This window comes from Schistocerca serialis, chromosome 2 (genome assembly GCF_023864345.2).
Source record: "Schistocerca serialis cubense isolate TAMUIC-IGC-003099 chromosome 2, iqSchSeri2.2, whole genome shotgun sequence".
Taxonomy (NCBI): Eukaryota; Metazoa; Arthropoda; class Insecta; order Orthoptera; family Acrididae; genus Schistocerca; species Schistocerca serialis.
The window spans coordinates 1142042758-1142064120 of record NC_064639.1 but is presented as its reverse complement, the minus strand read 5'-3'; the positions used below and the strand labels follow the sequence as shown (position 1 = coordinate 1142064120).

Genomic DNA, 21363 nt, shown 5'->3' with positions numbered 1-21363 from the left:
TTGCGGCCGTGAATTCGGTAACTAAAGACCAGTTGCGTCGTGTGTGGCAAGAAATGAGATACCGGTTTGATATTTGTCGTGTAACAAATGGTGCTCATATTGAGGTACAGTTTTGATATTTGTTGTGTAACATTTGGTACTCATATTGAGTGAAGGACCGTTGGGATTGTGTTTCTATCATTTGTAGTTTTTGAGAAATAAATGTTTGAAATCTGCTCTTTCTTTTTGAAACGCCCTGTATTAAGGCATATTTTAATCCTTGATGCCTGAAGTTGAGCACCAATGGCTTACAATGCTTCACAAATACGGTAACGTTACAGGCCTATAATTAGTTATCCATAAACATTGTGACTGAATAATCCACCGGAAAAAAGTATATACATCCTTTTAGGGGTTCCATTTCACTCTGTATTTATTACTGCACAGTGTATATGGAGTACACAAAATGATAACATTTACAGGTCAATAGCAGAAATGGCTCTGAAGTACACCCATATTAATGCGTCGTGTAGCCTCTACAGGCAGCAATGCTGGCGTTGACTCTGGTATCAAGTCTATCGTACAGATGTCGAATACTGTCCTGAGATACGTAATGCCTCGCCTGCCCCACCTGTTCATGTAATTGCGAATGAGTAGTTGGTTGACGAGTCGCACGACTTGTTTTCGTCCCATCGTATCTCACACTTGATAGATTGGAGACAAGTCAGGAGATAGTGCTACCCAGGGAAGTTGCTGCATGTCTTACAGAGCAGTTACACAGAGAGTGTGAGGGCGAGTCTTATCCTGTTAGAAGAAAACATTCCTGTTGCAAGAACGGCAAAAGATGATCTAACAACGTCTTATACGAGGCCTGTCCAGAAAGTAAGTTCCGATTGATCGCGAAATGGAAACCACAGTGAATATCAGAAATGTTTTATTTGTAACAGCTAGCTATACCTTCGAGCTACTTCTCTAGGTAGGCGCCGTTCTAACTTAGACATTTGTCGTAGCGTTGAACCAACATTTCAATACCCTCATCATAGAAAGCAGCCGCCAGTGCTTTCCGCCGATTCTCCACGCTGGGCTACAGCTCGTTGTCTGTGCCAAAATATTGTCTTCATAGACAGTGGTTTATGTGACCAGAGATCAAACTCAGAGGAAACAATTACGGGCTGTATTGTGGGTAATCAAACATTTCCGATTGAAAACGATGGAGGAGCATCTTCATTGCCCCTGCAGAATGCGGCTGAGAATTATCTTGAAGAACAAACAGCACGACAGTTATGTAATGTTGGCTACATAGCTTCAGGCGAAATTTCTCACCAGGCCCTCGTACTTGGCGGGAGATACTATTTTCTAGACATATTTACGCGCTCACGGTGAGCTCAGAAACGAGAAGAGCGACGTGATGCCATCTGGGGTCATAATAGAGACACTGCCCAACGCATCTGTGCAAAGCTTTATGGGATTTTCATAGTCGTTTCCATTTCGCGACCGATCGGAACTTACTTTCTGGACGCCCCTCGTACATACCGAGCGCTCGTTGGCGCCCCTTCAGAATGACCAACGAGAGTAGTAGCTCAACGCACCTCGGACAATAAGGCCTGGGGTATGGCCGGTGTGTCTCGAACGAATACACTCTACGAGAAGCACTCACCAGGCATACGTCGTATGTGGAAACAACCATCACTTGCGTGCAGGCAGAATCGAATTTTTTTTTTCGCTGAAGACCACAGCGCGCCATTGCATCTTGCAATTGATCCACTGACGCCATCAGTGCTGTGGAGTTAGTATAAGACGGGCCAGAGGTTTACGTGCCCGTACACGCCGTTCGCATCAATTCGTGTTGACACGTCTGGGATCACAAGTCCTCTTACCTGTCCTGTGATAGCTGTACGATCTGTCACTGCTGCCCTTACAATACGATGACCTTGCCGGGTGTCTGTTCTGGGTGGACGTCTAGTACCTCGTCTAAGGGTGTGAGAATGTTCACGTGATTACTTATACCAGCATCGTTACACAACTGACGCAGCACGTCCAAATTGTGTGACGGTTCTCCGCAAGGGCCATCCCACAACTCGAAAGGCCACAATCTGACCACTTTCAAACTCGCTCAGGCGGCTGTAGGAAGCACGAGTGCGTCACGGTGGTAGGGTTGCCTGCTTGCTTCACACGTTTGTACCACTCTGAACCTTCTGGCTGTGAGCATTCCCCATTAAAGACTAGACACAGATGACGCTCTGGTAGCTATGACACTATGATAACCGCACACGACGTTGAAACTATTATCAGTACATCTACTATCCCCCAGGTGGCATAATGGCGTCATCGGATCAGAATCAACATCATCTTTTGCCAGGTGTAGTAATTTTTTTTTGGCAGTGTATAACCTTCATGCAGGGGTTGTTTTGTTGGGAAAGGACATCGCTGATATCGATACCCCATGCGAGGTTGCACCCCGTATCTATTGACATCCTTTGTCGAGAAGATATCAGTCTCCAAATCATTCATTCATTTCCGTGTCCGATCAGCATTTCCAGAAGGTAGCAACTCCGATGGCCTTGTTGTTTCCCTCGATCAGGTCCTGTGTTGTGCAGGGTTGTTCAGGTTGAGGACAAATTAGCAGGCCGGTCGGGTCTTGTGTTGTTCCGCACTCACAGAATGTACCTCCATCAGCTGTACAAATGCCCCGTTTTCGCATGTTGGTCTTGCAAAGAGGAACGGCCACCCTAAGAGGATTGAGCGACCTCCAAATAGGGTAGGGCAAGTCATTTTCTGGAGCTAGCTCTTCCTATACAGAGATATCAGGTTGTAGCTTGCTCTTCCACCTGGTGATGCCGTTAGACTCTGGTGTTCCCTCTAGTGGTTGAGTCCTGGCGATGAAGCTCTTTCTCGACTTCAGTCGCCTGACTACAGCCGGACGATCATGCAGTGGATGTCGGTGATCATAAGTTTGCTTAGCCCTCTATACATCAGCAGTAACAGCCCTTCTAATAGTGTGCGGGGGGGGGGGCTATTCCAACAATTGGGTGGATTTTACTAATTGGAGTTGGCTTCATACATCCTGAAAAGATTCGGACGGTCTATATTAGATTAGATTAGATTAGTATTTGTTCCATAGATCATGAATACGACACTTCGGAATGATGTGGAACGTGTCAGGTTAATAAAAGGTGTCTATACAAGATATTACATTACACAAAATATTACGTCACTTGATATTTTCAATTTTTTTTTTTTGGTGGGGGGTTGGGGAAATTGCCCACTTACTATATCCAAAAATTCATCTAATGAGTAGAAGGAGTTGCCATTAAGAAATTCTTTTAATTTACGTTTGCTTAGCCCTCTATACATCAGCAGTAACAGCCCTTCTAATAGTGGGGGGGGGGGGGGGGGAGCTATTCCAACAATTGGGTGGATTTTACCAACTGGATTTGGCTTCATACATCCTGAAAAGATTCGCATGGTCTATATTAGATTAGATTAGTATTTGTTCCATATATCATGAATACGACACTTTGGAATGATGTGGAACGTGTCAGGTTAATAAAAGGTGTCTATACAAGATGTTACATTACACAAAATATTACGTCACTTGATATTTTCAATTTTTTTTTTTTTTTTGGGTGGGGGGTTGGGGAAATTACCCACTTACTATATGCAAAAATTCATCTAATGAGTAGAAGGAGTTGCCATTAAGAGATTCTTTTAATTTACTTTTAAATGCTATATGGCTATCTGTCAGACTTTTGAAGCTATTAGGTAAGTGACCAAAGACTGTTGTGGCAGCATAATTTACCCCCTTCTGAGCCAAAGTTTTATTTAATTTTGAGTAGTGAAGATCATCCTTTCTCCAAGTGTTGTAGCCATGTACACTGCTATTACTTTTTAATTCGTTGAGATTGTTAATAACAAATTTCATAAGTGAATACATATATTGAGATCTCTAGCTCTTTAAATAAGTGTCTGCAGGATGATCTTGGATGAGCTCCAGCAATTATTCTCATTGCACGCTTTTGTAAATGGACTGTGCTTAAACTGACACACAATATTTTTTTAGTGCAACGCAATCTGACTTTCAGTAAACATATACATCAGTGTTACAGGAATTATGACATAAGTACATACATAAAAGATCAGAATAACTTTTGAAACATCAACTTCACACATGAGCAACAAAACAGAACAGATAAATATTGTCTAAACATCTTTACAAAATAAATAACATATTATCAGAAAAATTCTACAACGTAAATCTTATTAGCTAAACACATAAAGACAGGAAAAACACAAATTCACACAGCGTAATAACACAAAAGTATAGGACAGGGTTTGTTTTCAGTGTGACATTTGGTACTGCAGTCCAACCCAAAACTTCATTCCATAGATCTTTCGTCTTATTTCAACATTTGTTTCCACCAAAAAATTCCTATCCAAGCATGCTTTCTGTATTCTGTTCACATCCTCTTTCAAAAATAGTTTTTCTCCACTGTGCACTACTTTTTTGGCCAAACCATTTTCTTATAGCTTCTCAATGCATTTCTTCCATTTCATCATAGTTAGTTGCTTATATAGTCTACCCCCTCTTAAGCTAAGTTAAATCTACTGAGCTCAGATATATATACCAAGGGACGAGGCAATGCAGCAGCACATAACAATTAACACAAACAGCAATGACAAAAAAATGCAAATTGGCAAAGCGAGCAGGAGGAAATCTAAATTAGCAAAGCAATTACAATATTACAACTAATATAAGGCACTGTGCAGCAAACAAGAAAAATAAATCATTAGTAAAACTAGCTTAATACAATGTAAAATTCAGTAGAAGTATGCCTGGCAAACAGCAGCAGAAAATGCAATAACTTATACCTAAACATGACAAACCTACAAGCAGAAAAAATATTACACTAAAGATTGCTATGTCTAATACCTATGTCACATCTTAACAGTAGAGTGATGCATCACCTTGACTTACTCTAGCAGACAAGTTACCAAACCGCTAAAAATTATTTTTGCAATTCCTGTGAAGGGAAATGTCTATTTGTGCTTTGTTTTCTACGAAAGTACATCATAAAATTATTCTTTACTGGGTCTGTAGACAGAAAATAGTGATATTAGTACATCTATTAAATTTTATTTTAACTAATGCTGCAGTGCAGCTAGAACCTAGATATGGAACAAAATGAGCAGTCTCTCAACTAGAAAGACAATAGATATAAAAATGTTTCTCATAATTTCATTAGGCATTTTAGTAAATATCATAAATACCATATTAGCTAAGGCTCCTTGTGCTTGCCAAACACATGGTACACAAAGTAAGCGTGTACCCCCCTGATGATTAATGTAATTATACCCTCAGGTGTTACAGATTACAGCAATCGAATGAAATGTATCACCCAAAACTTTCTTTGTATCTTTGTGATTCAAAAATCTTTAAAAATAAATGTTTTAAGTACAAAATTAATCACTCAAATCCGTGTCCTGTAGCGCTAAATGTGCTTCTTGCTGTAAGATAATTCTGTGGAAGTGTCGTAGTTATCGTCGACTGTAAACAAAGTTCTGCTTAAGTCAATGTACTTACCTCAGCATAAACAAAAGTGAAATGCTTTGCGTATAGATATCTTAGAAATTACGCTTATTGCCGTGATGAAGATAGTACTGTGCTATGAGGTATTGTTGTGCTACGGAAAAGGCTGTCTCATTGTAGCTATACCACAAAAGTTACTACTAAAACATATTTTACTTTCCAGAATAATACAGAAAAACTGTGCAGATATAAAACAGATACAGTGCAAAAGCAACAATGTAAATTGTGTCTCATATTAGTAGCGTCGTGATATAATCGTGTAGCTATCAAAGAAACCAAACACTAAGTCATCTTTAATCTCACCGAATGTACTTCAAATAATGAGTATCTTTTCAAGTAAACCAAAATGTTGCATTAAAATCTCATTAGCAGTACCAGTATATGTTCTAAGTATGTGAGCCTTATAGTCGTTACGTAATCGTGCAATTAACAAGCAAGAATGTACATACACAATACCGCCCTGTCCTCTGTTCACTATAACAATGCATTCGTAATTTCTCTTGGTTCTTGACTGGATATTTAACTTCAAACATTGTTGCATGTTAACAGATTCTAAGTCTGACAAAGCATACTAGTAACGTAAAGTGAAAAATTTTATAGCAAAGACTAAGTTAAAAAATCAGATTAACTCTCAATAACCGGTTTTACATGTGATATGTGGTGCAATCTTTTACTCTTCCTAGTACGCAGAGTTTCAACTTCAACGGAATTATCATGTGGTATATGGTACATCGGTAAAGAATATTCAAATTTTTCTCAAGGTTAGCGTCTATGTTATTTTTCTCTGAGCCAGCCAGCACACGTGGCTGCCTGCGGTGCAAGTCGTTGTCTGCCATCTTTTTGGTGGCGTGTGTCGTTGTTGGGATTAGGAGACCTAACTTCTACAAATTCACCTTGTCGAGAGGGTCCTGCCCTGTTTGAATCCCGCCAGTTCTGATGCAATTCAGGTCTGTCGTTACGATCATATCGTCTGTCGTCATGTCGGTAGATTCCATAGATTCTTTCTTGTCGGTCACTTGGTGGAGAATTTCTCCCCGAATCGTAACTGCGCGCTGGACTGTTGCCTCTGAAGTTATTGTCTCCCTTGATAACAATTATTTTGGTTCCCATATTGGACTGTAAGGCGTACCCAGGAGCAGATATAGACTCAGATCACAATACAGTGGTGATGAAGAGTAGGCTGAACTTCACGACATTAGTCAGGAAGAATCAACACGCAACGAAGTGGGATACGGAAGTACTAAGGAATGACGAGATACGTTTGAAGTTCTCTAACGCTATAGACGCAGCAATAAGGAATAGCGCAGTAGGCAGTACAGTTGAAGAGGAATGGACATCTCTAAAAAGGGCCATCACAGAAGTTGGGAAGGAAAACATAGGTACAAAGAAGGAGCTGCGAAGAAGCCATGGGTAACAAAAGAAATACTTCAGTTGATTGATGAAAGCAGGAACTACAAACATGTTCCGGGAAAATCAGGAATACAGAAATACAAGTCGCTGAGGAATGAAATAAATAGGAAGTGCAGGGAAGCTAAGACGAAATGGCTGCAGGAAAAATGTGAAGACATCGAAAAAGATATGATTGTCGGAAGGACAGACTCAGCAGACAGGAAAGTCAAAACAACCTTTGGTGACATTAAAAGCAACAGTGGTAACATTAAGAGTGCAACGGGAATTCCACTGTTAAATGCAGAGGAGAGAGCAGACAGGTGGAAAGAATACATTGAAAGCCTCTATGAGGGTGAAGATCTGTCTGATGTGATAGAAGAAGATACAGGAATCGATTTAGAAGAGATAGGAGATCCCGTATTGGAATCGGAATTTAAAAGAGCTTTGGAGGACTTACGGTCAAATAAGGCAGAAGGGATAGATAACATTCCATCAGAATTTCTAAAATCATTGGGGGAAGTGGCAACAAAACGACTATTCACGATGGTGTGTAGAATATATGAGTCTGGCGACATACCATCTGACTTTCGGAAAAGCATCATCTACACAATTCCGAAGATGGCAAGAGCTGACAAGTGCGTGAATTATAGCACAATCAGCTTAACAGCTCATGCATCGAAACTGCTTACGAGAATAATATACAGAAGAATGGAAAAGAAAATTGAGAATGCGCTAGGTGACGATCAGTTTGGCTTTAGGAAAAGTAAAGGGACGAGAGAGGCAATTGTGACGTTACGGCTAATAATGGAAGCAAGGCTAAAGAAAAATCAAGACACTTTCATAGGATTTGTCGACCTGGAAAAAGCGTTCGACAATATGAAATGGTGCAAGCTGTTCGAGATTCTGAAAAAAGTTTGGGTAAGCTATAGGGAGAGATGGGTCGTATACAATATGTACAACAACCAAGAGGGAATAATAAGAGTGGACGATCAAGAACGAAGTGCCGTATTAAGAAGGGTGTAAGACAAGGCTGTAGCCTTTCGCCCCTACTCTTCAATCTGTACATCGAGAAAGCAATGATGGAAATAAAAGAAAGGTTCAGGAGCGGAATTAAAATACAAGGTGAAAGGATATCAATGATACGATTGGCTGATGACATTGCTATCCTGAGTGAAAGTGAAGAAGAATTAAATGATCTACTGAACGGAATGAACAGTCTAATGAGTACCCAGTATGGTTTGAGAGTAAATCGGAGAAAGACGAAGGTAATGAGAAGTAGTAGAAATGAGAACAGCGAGAAACTTAACATCAGGATTGATGGTAACGAAGTCAATGAAGTTAAGGAATTCTACTACCTAGGCAGTAAAATAACCAATGACGGACGGATCAAGGAGGACATCAAAAGCAGACTCGCTATGACAAAAAAGGCATTTCTGGCCAAGAGAAGTCTACTAATATCAAATACCGGCCTTAATTTGAGGAAGAAATTTCTGAGGATGTACGTCTGGAGTACAGCATTGTACGGTAGTGAAACATGGACTGTGGGAAAACCGGAACAGAAGAGAATCGAAGCATTTGAGATGTGGTGCTATAGACGAATGATGAAAATTAGGTGGACTGATAAGGTAAGGAATGAGGAGGTTCTATGCAGAATCGGAGAGGAAAGGAATATGTGTAAAACACTGATAAGGAGAAGGGACAGGATGATAGGACATCTGCTAAGACATGAGGGAATGACTTCCATGGTACTAGAGGGAGCTGTAGAGGGCAAAAACTGTAGAAGAAGACAGAGATTGGAATACGTCAAGCAAATAATTGAGGACGTAGGTTGCAAGTGGTACTCTGAGATGAACAGGTTAGCACAGGAAAGGAATTCGTGGCGGGCCGCATCAAACCAGTCAGCAGACTGATGACAAAAAAAAAATAAAAAAAAAATAAAATAAAAAAAATTGTATGTTTCTCTGATTGTTTCTGTGATAGTCATTACTGCGGAGAGGTGATCTTTCCCTGTAATTATTACTACTCTGCCAACGGCTGTCATATGAGTGGTGTCTGTTTTGGTCACGATTTACGTTGTAAGAATAGCCTTGTCGTGTCCATTTATTATTTCTGTCGTCGCGGAATTGTGACGGATGTGACCTGTAATTGTTGTGTTCCTGTTTTAGCGTCCCGCGATTGTCAGTGTCAATTTCCAATTCTTGTAACAGTCCCTAAAAAGCTTAAATGTCGTCTTTGCAACGTCCTGCCAAAATAATGTCTTAAATGTTCAGGCGATTTGATTAAGCAAATGCGGATGAGCTCTGAGGGGCTGTAAGGCTTTGACAGGTACTGATTCTTGTGCAACATGTCTTCAAAATATTTCACATGACTGGAAAATTAAGATTGTTCGAAATGTTTCATCATTATAATGCTATGTTTTACTCGGTCTTGTGTGGCTTGAGACCAATATGTTGAGAGGAAGGCATGATAAAATTCTCCTTCACTGTGGCAATCGTGAATGACCGATTGCATTCTCACAGCTGGTTCATTCTCTAAGTAGCCACACATAAATTCTAATCTATGCTCTAATGACCAGTTGGGAGGAAAACAATGAGAGGATTGATGAAGCCACGCTTGTGGATGGATGTCGTTGCCAGAATTCTTAAATGTTTTGAATTTATGTGTAGTAATGAACAGCTTATAGTCAAAATCATCATGTCGGCGAGTCGTATATCGGTCATTGTTAGGTCGTGTCGGCGGTTCCATCTCGAAATTCGGTGCACCTTGCAAATTTCTTTCATAGTTTCCGAAATGCCCTGTGTTATTATTTTGTGGCTTTTCCGTATTTCTAAGTCCCTCTTCACGTGTTGGAGCGCGAGTGTCCTCTGAAATATGTAATTCTTGTATTACTTGGGCCAACTGATCTTGTACTTCCTGGATTTCTCTTTGGTGTTGCGTATTAATTTGATTCTGATTTTGTTTGAATTTCCTAATTTGTTCGTACTCTTCTGCATCATTCAGATTATCATCTACCTTCGTAGATAAACTATTTAGCTGATCCGAAAGTTCGACTACTTTCTCTGATAATGAACTAATTTCCTCCGTGTGTCTTTCTGAACCAATTTTCAGAGTATCTACTGTGTCCTTTAAGTTTTCGTGAGTTTTTGTAAGTAGCTTCGTGATTCTGTAATGCATTTTCACGCCGCGAAAAAATAGGTTGAAAATGCTCAAAAATGTGTGTTTTTACGTCATTACAGACTTTTTGACATTTCGATTCAATGTTATGTAACTCAGTAGTTAAATCTTCACGTGTTTGTTCAAGCGTAGTGTCTAACTTCCGAAGATTTTGTTCCATTGTGTCTAACTTTTGAAGCTTAGCTGTGTTTGTCTCTGATTTGTTCCATTGTGTCTAACTTTTGAAGCTTTTGCTGTGTTTGTCTCTGATTTTGTTCCATTGTGTCTAACTGTTGCTGTGTTTGTCACTGATTTTGTTTCATTTGTTGCATTAATTGCAATAATAATGTATTAGTGTCTGGAAACTGTTCCTCTATGCTTTTCGGCAGTGCATTTGCACCGGCAACATTCACATTTTGACAAGCGGAAAAATTGTCTTGACTTATTTGAGAAAACGGTGAGGACGCAAAACCTGAATCTACAGTATTTGCAAGATTGTGTCCTGTCATTTCGAATTCCTGAGGCGAGGTGTTGCCGACCGATCGATCGATAACGCTTCCCTGTTCACTAATTGTTTCACTGTCTACACCATTATTTGCAGCCCGTTCCATTTCCCTATGCACAATTACCAAATTACTACTTTGAACATTAGTTAATTCATTACTCGGCGGCGCTAAAACACTGCTTTCGTCTTCACTGTCATTTCTCAGTTTACTTTGGAGCCTAGTATTACGTTTTTCACACGCCATTATTGTCACAATATTTCACACGACAACACAGAAAAGCACAATTTGAAGAGCAAAATAAGAAAACACATTAACATAGCATTGAAAATAATATCTACTTAATTGCAAGCGCAGCTGCGAAATACTTGGTGCAAATCTACATGCATGCCACAACTGTTTTACTGTACAAGAATGAAAAACTACAACTATAAAGGAAATTCTCTCTACAATTACGCGCTAGCAATAAGCAAAGGCTGCACTAATTACACAAACTACAAGAAAAAATCAGAAGATTCCAGTGAGGTATCCTCGGCTAAGGGTAGACATATGAAACGGCCCCTTAGAAAAATTATACATGGACTGTGCTTAAACCGACACACAATATTTTTTTAGTGCAACGCAATCTGACTTTCAGTAATCCCTACAAAAGAATGGCCCTGACTAACATTAACCTATACCTATCACAAATCACTTAGCTCACAAAAATCTTCGTTACTCGAACTACTGCAATACAGTGAGCGCCACTACTGCCAGCTAAATAAAAGATTCTAACTACTGAAGGCACTAACTACTGATAGGCATAGTTAGCAAATGAAAGATTTTGATAGAGAACAAACAATGTATTTACCTTAATAGTGTTCAAAGGTCATAATATATATATAGCAGTTCATGACATCCATTCTTACAAATGTACTGTTTCTGATGGACACCCGTCCAGATCAACCGCTCTCAAAAATCCGTCGTCTCACCTCCCCACATCTACCACTGCTGGCGGCTCACCTCCAACTGCGCAACGCTACGCGCTGTTAACATCCAGCTGCCCAACACTACAATGGCAGACAACAATGCAAACTAGCCACAGATTGCACACCACACAGCCAGTGATTTTCATACAGAGCGGTACGTGGCGTTACCAATAAGAAAACCTAAACAGCCTACTTACAACTCTCTTACTCAATTGTGAGTTACCCCAGAATATGATGCCATACGAAGACAGAGAATGAAAATAGGCGTGGTAAGCTAATTTACTGAGATTATATCGTCAAAATCTGCAATGACCCTAATAGCATAAGTAGCTGAACTCTAACGTTTCAGCAGATCCTCAGTATGTTTTTTCCAGTTCAGTCCCTCATCAATGTATACACCTAGAAATTTTGAATATTATACCTTAGCTACCGATTTCTGATCGAAGTCTATATTTATTAATGGTGTCATTCTATTTACTGTATGGAACTGTATATACTGTGCTTTGTCAAAGTTTAATGAGAGCCCATTTGCAGAGAACCATTTAATGATTTTCTGAAAAACATTGGTTACAATTTCACAAGTTAATTCTTGTCTTTTGGGTGTGACAGCTATACTTGTATCATCGGCATAAAGTACCAGCTTTGCATCTTCGTGAATATAGAATGGCAAGTCATTAATATATATTAAGAACAGCAGAGGACCCAAGACCGAACCTTGCGGCACCCAATTCTTGATTGTTCCCCAGTTTGAGAAATCACCAGTTTTTTGCATATTATGTGAACTGCTTATGTGAACCTGCTGCACTCTTCCAGTTAGGTACGACTTAAACCATTTGAGCGCTGTCCCATTCTTACCACATTACTTCAGCTTATCTAGGAGTATTCCAATTTATTGCAATATCAACCGGTTTGGTGTGAGTGGATGCACTGCACACAGGTGAAACATACTCTGCAGCGGACACCTCAAAGCAGGAGCCGAAATTCTCAGGACGGGAGGACTTGCTCCCCAGGCGGTGGATGTGAGCTTCCTCAAGATGTTGTTCTGTGGACTAGCTTTCAGCCTGGTGTTACGGCAATGTGTCCAATGAGAGTTGGTCTTTTGTCAAATTCACAGCCTCACGTTACATACGACACATCAAGTGGAGTCTCCGGAGTCTAGTGTAGGGACTGAGTGTTACTGCTGTATTCGGGAGGAACAGAAGAGTTACGATGTCTCATACTGCAATGAAAGCAATAAAAATTAGGTAGGTGGGGGTAAAATAACTATGTGAGGACTATATACGAGTTGTAAACAATGATTCAGAGGGTAGAGTCGATTAAAACGGAGAGCCTTCCAGGAAAGGGATGGGGAGCAAAGAGTGCCTACACTATGCTCGCTTAGGAGAAATCGAAGAAGTGCGTGAGCGCGTCGGGGCCCTGCTTCGCGCCTGCGCACTGCGGCGACTGTGGACGCGGCGCGCCACGGACGGGCGCTCAGTCGCGCGCGGACCGCCAAACCGCGCACATCGCCGGAGCCACGTCTCGGCTCCCCCTCCCTCTGCGCTGACGCCCGACACTCTGCCGTCGGAGGCCGATAGCTGGGCGGGGTCTGGGAGCGCGCGAACCGCCGCCGTGTTGAGTGAGGTCGAGTGCGCTTCGCCGTAGTCGCCACCTTATCCGCACGATGACTTACTCTGGATTCTGAAGTGACGGACAACAGCCATGGAGACGGAAGAGATAACGAAGCTGGTCGACGGCATCTACAAGGTAAGTGACCACTGTGCGCGGATAAACTTGTACCACTCTCTCAGGACTCTGGCGATAGGTTCCATTGTTGCTGTCGACATTTCAGTATGAAATAACAGAAAAAATGTAGTCTATGATCAATCTGGCAAGCAGCTCCACTGGTACAATGCGCGATGAGCAGATCATTGGACACACCGGTACCGGGTTCGACCCAATACAGGACCACGAGTTGCCTAGCATCTTAGTATAACTCTCATCATTGTCATATACTGTTCTCTTAATGTCCTGCTGAAGAAAAAAAAAATTAAAGCAGACGTTCTTGTCGTATTACGCAAGTTCTTCTCACTTTGCAGAAGCCACTGATCACTTAATCTATGAAACACCGGGCTAAATAACAGTGCAATCTGTCTTGAAAGCGGCTTCTGGTGTGTATCTCATGAGCTGTTCATTTCATTCAGTGGCGCTGGGATTCTGTATTGGGGGACCAGTTTAATTACCTGCTTTGCCGTAAATATCACCGTAATGGCTGCCTATTATCTTTAGTTCTCTCAATTCATGATTTAAAATACCACTGTTTTGCACAAAACTTCTCTTTATGAGTACGATTTTAATATTCTTCTCGTTCGTTCCTACTTCTCGGGAACGATAAGGTAATGGGTGATTAAGGCCTCAGAATGAATAAGATCTGATTCTCATTGGCATTTGATGCACATACCATCCAGCCAACACTACATTATATAATACAGTTTTGCACGAAATGTTAGCCTATCAGCTTCTGTTACTCTGTGTTACCTGTTCTTCTGGATGCGAAACATCATAGGTGCATCAAGGTAAATGACTGACAGAAAAGCGATTAAAGAGCAGCATTGTTAAAAATGTCGCAGAGAGGGCGGTTTACTGTTTTGAGCCGCTCTAATAAAGATCGAAAACGCAATAAAGTTCCCAGATTTTTCAAATTTCTCGCGTTAAAGCAGACGTAGTCACACGTTCTTTTATTATCCTGATCACTGGATAAAATGAAATGCTGTCTTCTAAGCTACGTCTTCAGTTTTAGTACACTTACTTCTATTCTGAATTTTACATTTAGAAACTATCACAAGCAACGGGAATGGACTATTTAAATGCAACAATCCAACGACTGGATATACATCTTCTTCAATTTTAATTTAGGAAAAACGGAAATAGTTCAGTTAGTTAAATGGGAACCAAATTAAATAGTGAGAAGAAGAAAAAGGAGTAGCTTATGTGTGTGAAGATGATAATTGCTGTGTGTTCTCAACGGCCCTTACACTCTGGAAGTTATGTCACGTCGTATACCTACTGTGGAAAAAAAATAGCCACACAGTTTTCGTCGACATGGTTGTCTAGCTCTTTTCATCGTTTCTGACTTATCATGAATGACGAAATGGAGCAACGCTGCAAACCTGTGGCTGTGACTGAAAGTACTTTTTAAAATATAGGAGTGGCTTCGGGTGTGTGTTTAATACTAGTTTTTAAAATATCAAGTGACGCAAAGTGTGATTTTTGTAGCTGATTTATAACAATGCCCTTCTAGTGGTTGTCATATTGAAACGAAATACGAAGTAGCCAATTTTTAATAAATTTGTGTAATATAGTATGTGGGATTCAGAATACGTTACAGCTCGCTGATGAACTATATTTCTCGCCTATATCTGGATAATACCACAGAAGACAATGGCAACTGCTATTTTTTCCAAATTATTTTGTGATCACAACTTTTGAAACGTGTTTCTTTTATCTCGTCATAGAGAAAACGAAAGAACTGAGGGAAGTTATCCTCGAATCCTCAGCTGTTACCTAAAATTTCCTATCTGAATGCTTGTAGACCACTGTTAGACGTAGTTTGACGTTAACACTTCGAGCTTTCATCACACAGCCAAACAAGAGAATCGAACTTCTATAATATGTACAAGGCCATAAGATTCGATGACCACGTGATGGAAGAGTAAGATATAAAGGTAAGCTTATTATTTTGAGTAAATGCCTTCAACAATTCAAGGTAGGATTAAAATAAAAGGTCTGATTACTGATTTTTATTGCTTTTTAAATAAATGAAAATTATCAGTCGACAGGAAGTTTTCTTAAGGGGTACTGGAAGATCTTTATACATAATTTAATGCACAGTTTCCGCTCATTATCGACAACGCAAATTCCTGAGAAGGTTTCTCGAGAAGGAATAAAACGATAGACACAAAACCATTTAGGATTTGTAAATAAATCAGAGATTTCTTCGCTGTCTCCTCTCAGTCTTTTGCAATGAAGTAGGCCACTTCCCACCGCCCCCCCCCCCCCCCCCCCCTGCCTTTCGAAAGAGCAGCCCGAAGAATTACTCTGGCACAATTGAGTCTCATCTTCTTTGAAAGGCAGAAGTTCATTCTACATTATTCACGCTTTTCTAGGAGCTAATTTAATACCGCGAAATGTATAACACGTGCGAGGAATTCTTTATGCGACTCTTGGGAAATTTGTGGATAATAATCAGAGGCGAAACTCTGAAGAATGCATGAAGCTGCAAATGGTGCCCACCTACTATTGCAAATATACTGCGCGAAGTTCGCTGCAAGAGCCGTTAAGAAGATGTAGTTGTAACAAGAAATGAGTCCCTTAGGATCCTCGTCCAAGTTCCACGAACGACTGTGTGTCTCATAGCCGGATGTTCCCGCTGCCGCCAGAACGTGGAAGCTAATACTGCGGCGTGCTGAAAAGTAATGTCTCCGAACTTTTTATGCGAAAACCCTTAAAGCGTCTTAAATAAAACAAAACGCTACTAACATTTTACATCTTTATCTTCGTGTCTACATATTTAGGTTATTTGTCAACATAGTACCTCTGGCGACGAACACTTTGCCCCCAACGAGACAGTTTGTTGACACCGTCACTGTAGAATGTTTGACTCTGTCGACAGAGCCACAACCTCACGTCTCTTGCACCGCTTCATTACTATCAAAGTAAAATTATCGAAGGCGTTCTTTAACTTTTGGAAGAAAATGAAAATCGGATGGGGCCATGTCGAGGATTATCGATGACGGTGAACCAAGGCATCGGATTGTTGCAGATGTCTCAGGCTCGTGTGTGGTTTGGGACCGCCATGGTGAAAGAGAGGGCGCTCTACGTGTGGACGATCTCTTAGAATTCGATACTCGAATAAAGGATGCTATTTTTTACGCACCGACGTAGTTACGTTAAACAGCGTCATGTCACACGCTACAATTTAGAGTCCCCTAACGGCAGAGGGTTGCGAATATGTCGACATGAAGAATAAAGGTGTACAATACTGATAAAGTTTGTTTTACTTGAAATGCTTTAAGAGTTTTCACATAAAAAGTTCGAAGGTATTACTCCTCATCACGCATTCGTACTGTTGTTACAGCAGGGATCGTCGTTGTTCTCGTCCGAAGAGGCTCAAAGTGACCTCAGTGCATTGTCAGTCTGAATAATTCCAACATATACAAACTCAACACGAAAATGATGATAAACCCACTTTGGATGGTTGGCATCGATTAGGTTTATTTCTCATAGTGCATGTTTCAGAAAGTAACTCTCATCTTCAGGTGTGTTCAGGTGAAAAGTTTACGTTACTTTCAAGAAAAAATTGCCAAGATAATCACTATTGACAATATTTTGGAACCACAAATTATTATGACATGTTGTCGATAAGCTAAAATATTTATTTCAAGTGAAACTGTGTGGTTCCAGAGACCTTTTCAAGTCTCAGACATCTATGATGCATATATGCTGACCGAAGGGACGAATGAAAATTTGTACCAAGGCCAGAATTCGAACCTGGTCTGCGTTTCAGGCAGTGGTCCTTCCTTGCCACAGTCGTCACCATTACTCCATCTACGGAGACAGACAAGAACACATCTGTTCTCGTTAAGAGATAACTTAACTCTGCCCGAAGAGGCCATGAAGGCCCAACCGTACCGACCGACCGCCGTGTCATCCTCAACCCACAGGCGTCATTGGATGCGGATATGGAGGGGCATGTGGTCAGAACAGCACTCTCCCGACCGTATTTCAGTTTTCGAGACCGGAGCCGCTACTTCTCAATCAAGTAGCTCCACAGTTTGCCTCATAAGGGCTGAGTGCACCCAGCTTGCCAACAGCGCTCGGCTGAGTGGATGGTCACCCATCCAAGTGCTAGCCCAGCCCGATAGCGCTTAACTTCAGTGATCTGACGGGAAGCGGTGTTACCACTGCGGCAAGGCCGTTGGCTCTTTAAGAGATACTTTCTGCATACTGACACGAAATACTGTAAAACATCGCGCATATTGTTTACGAGTGTATAGCCATCTTACATAGGCATGATATTTTGTCTGTTAATATAAGTTCAGCCACCATATTACCATAGATGGCCTGATGGTGGCGTAATGGAATGCCGAAACCGGTTGCGTCTGGCATAAGCCAGAGATGAAAATAAAGCTGTTGAGTTATTTGCTGTTGAGTTATTTACTGGTGATATATATACCGGCCGCCGATATATATATATATATATATATATATATATATATATATATATATATATATATCGGCTGTCGTCCTAGGGTTCCTCCTAGCAAGGATTTATGAACTGAAATTAATTCGAGTATTCCCTGACAAATTGTGTCTCAGCGATTTTACAAGTTGAAACCAACTTTTTTCACATTTGCAGAAGATACAGGCGATCATGACGCGTATCGACCATAACAGGCCATCTTCAGGTCTGTACGCCATGACTGCCGTAAGATGAATCACTTTAATCGTTGTAAATGGCCACCTCAACAGTGAACACAATATTTTAATGAGGAGCCAGTCATCAGGATTGGGGTTCGGTACATTCTAACACAAGTGGTGACTAGAACTTTAATATTAGCGGCCGAAACTGTTCAGGCCAACAGTATTATTTCGCAAATATTATTGTAAGAAATAAGAGCAAAAGAATTCTCCAAGACACTCTACCAGGAAATATAGACGTACTTTGGCTATATAGACAGTTCAGTATTTTTAGCATCAGGAGGTTCCCCATCTATATTATGAGGGATGTTCAAAAGTAAAGGCACGGAACGACACCTTAGGTATAACCGAAGTATTTATTCAGAATGTAATTCCAGAGGTCTGATCACAACCACCCCACTATTTCACGAGCCGAAGAATTCCCAGTTTCCAGAATTCCTGTGGCTGTGACAGGAGCCATTCCTCAACTGTGTCCTACAGTTCGTGGTCCGAGTTGAAGCGCTTACCTTTGAGATGTTGCTTTAGCGGACCAAACACATGGGAGTCGCAGGGCGACATGTCCGGTCTGTAGGGCGAGTGCTGAAGCTGCTGCCACTTGTGCCTGGCCATTACACAGCGTGTGACATTGGGAACACGCGGTCGCACTTTATCGTGTAGCGGGAGCACTCCCTCCATGAACAGCGCTGGCCGTTTGCTCTCGATGGACTCGCATAGGTTACGCAGTGTTTCACAGTACACGTCACCACTAATGAATTTCCCGTGCTCGGGGAATTCAATGAGTATCGGACCTGCGACGTCGAAAGAAACAGTGAGCGTCACCTTGACTGCTGAGGGCACAGTTCCGAATTTTTTTAGAGGGACGTGACATGCACTAGATTCGCGTCCCTAGATATCTCGCTGCGTTACCCCAGAGTGGTATATGCAAATATCAACCGGTTTGGTTGTTATGACGTTTCGTAACATTTCATTTGAACACTCCCTTATACAGGACGAGTAACCGGGAACACCGTCTCCGTTGCATGTTGCCTATCTGACGGCTTCCAAGGGTAACAAACATGTGATTTTCAACATTTCAAATAATTATTGGCCGAATTTAAAAATTTACAATAACGTCGTAGTATCAGCATTCAGCGGTATAACCTTATTTTAAAAATTTAACACAATAAGCCAACTATTACAATTAAGCCTGTGTTGATGCTGTGAGGCAGCGTAAAGCATGGCGCACAAATTACCCGGAATATATTCATCCATTATATGAGAACGAGAGCATATAGCTCTCGTTGACGCCCTCCAAAAAATGATGAACGGTAAAAAGTTTATCGCTTACTACATTTTCGCTGTCCTTGCAAACTTCAGCATCAGACATGACGTTTTAATTTATTACTTTTTTACTGACTCTGTTCGCAACTCACGTAGCACTAAATGTACCTGCAGAATTATACAACTGAACAACACACAGGTCAGGAGATATGACGTCATAAACTTTGCTATGTGTGAAGAGCTATATTTTGCTTGAAACGGAGAGAAAATTAGCCAGACTGTATCATCTAGTGGCTAATAATGCAACCACTTAGCGATTTGCAACAACCTTAAAGATAATTTCAAAATTTTCGAAATTTATGTGCTTAACACCAAACATTTAACACATTAACTCTTTTCCAGAGCAATCAGACGTTTGTAGCTGTTTTATACATGGAGGGTCGTTTATGTGATGAGCAGCTTATTGTTATGGGTTTGATGGTTCAAATGGCTACGGGACTTAACATCTGAGGTCATAAGTTCCCTAGACTTAGAACTACTTAAACCTAACTAACCTAAGGATATCACAGACATCCATGCCCGAGGCAGGATTCATACCTACAACCGTAGCAGCAGTGCCTAGAACCGCTCGGCCACAGCGGGCGGCAATCGGTTTGAGTAAAAGTCGTTTACAGAGGGAAGCTCTTATACGAGACGTATTATTAATTCGATGGACGCTGCTGCTACATAGGCGTCTAAAACGACTTTAAATTCAGCATCTCGAACAAAAAAAAAAAAAAAAAAAAAGGAAACGATGTAACATACTAGAGTATTCTGAAAATTAACTGATATTACTAACAAAAATGCGCCTATGGTAAACACACATTATGTGGAACAACTGAGAAGAGAAAAGAGATTGCTGCTAATGTTTACATTCAACCAAATAAACAACAAAGCTGTGCAGAATAGACGAGTGAGAAAAGAATTTATACTGAATTCACAGAATATTTATTTCTCCCTGGACATAATTTATATTTAGAATCAATATCAGTTACAGCTATGTAAGAGGTGGAAACACGAGTCCCAACACCTACTTGTCCGGGCCAATAATCTTGAAATTGAGTCATCCGAGCACTCGTCATGAATGCGTTCAAAGCTTCGGATTGTTGTTTGTCTGTTCCGTCCAAGGACAAACCAGGACATTCCCGTATATTGACTTTCCACTCTTGAAATTTAAGTTCGCATCTAAAATGAGATCATCTGGGATGAAGTTATAGGGTCGCGTTCGAAGGAGAAAACAACAGGGGGCTTAACATGCCCCCAACGATAAAGTCAGAAGAGACAGAATAGATACTTACGTACGAGGGTAATCCCAAAAGTAAGATATTCTATTTTTTATAAGTTCATAAACTTGTTTATTTCTACAATGATTTGCATCAGTTTACAGCTTGAACATTTAGCTATTTTTCGACATAATCACCATTTCTGTCGATGCATTTTTGTAGACACTGTGGCAGTTTTTGTAAGCGCATGTCATACCAGCTCGCCGCCATGCTGTTCAGAAAGTTATGAACCTCTTCTTTCACCTTGTCGTCGGAGCTGAATCGCTGGGACCACAATTAACGCTGACAGGTACTGTGAGACTCTGAAAAAACTCAAACGGGCAATTCAGAACCGGAGAAGAGGAATGTTGAGCAAGGGCGTACACATTCTCCATGACAACGCTCGCCCACACGTCGCTCTTGATAAACCGTTGCTCTCCTGCGACAGTTTCAGTGGAACATAATTACCCACCCACCCTACAGTCCTGACTTGGCGTCCAGTGACAGTCACCTGTTCCCTAGATTAAAAGAATATTTGGCCGGAAAGCGATTCAGCTCCGACGATGAGGTGAATGAAGAGGTTCATAACTTTCTGAACAGCATGGAGGCGGTATGACATGGGCATACAAAAACTGCCACAGCGTCTATAAAAACGCATCTACAGAAATCGCGATTGTGTCGAAAAATAGCTAAATGTTCAAGCTGTAAACTGATGTGAACCATTGTAGAAATAAACAGGTCTTTGTACTCATAAAAAAATAGGA

At 40.9% G+C, this 21363-nt stretch overlaps 1 protein-coding gene across 1 annotated transcript in view; it reads left to right on the top strand.

The window, feature by feature from the left end:
* The first annotated feature begins 13068 nt into the window (after positions 1-13068).
* Positions 13069-21363, top strand: part of LOC126456672 (brain-specific angiogenesis inhibitor 1-associated protein 2) — a 628716-nt gene continuing 620421 nt past the window's right edge. The window contains exon 1 of the mRNA XM_050092414.1: positions 13069-13325. Within this exon, the coding sequence (XP_049948371.1) occupies positions 13281-13325 (45 nt within the window). The 5' untranslated portion in view covers positions 13069-13280. The remainder of the gene's footprint in view (positions 13326-21363) is intronic.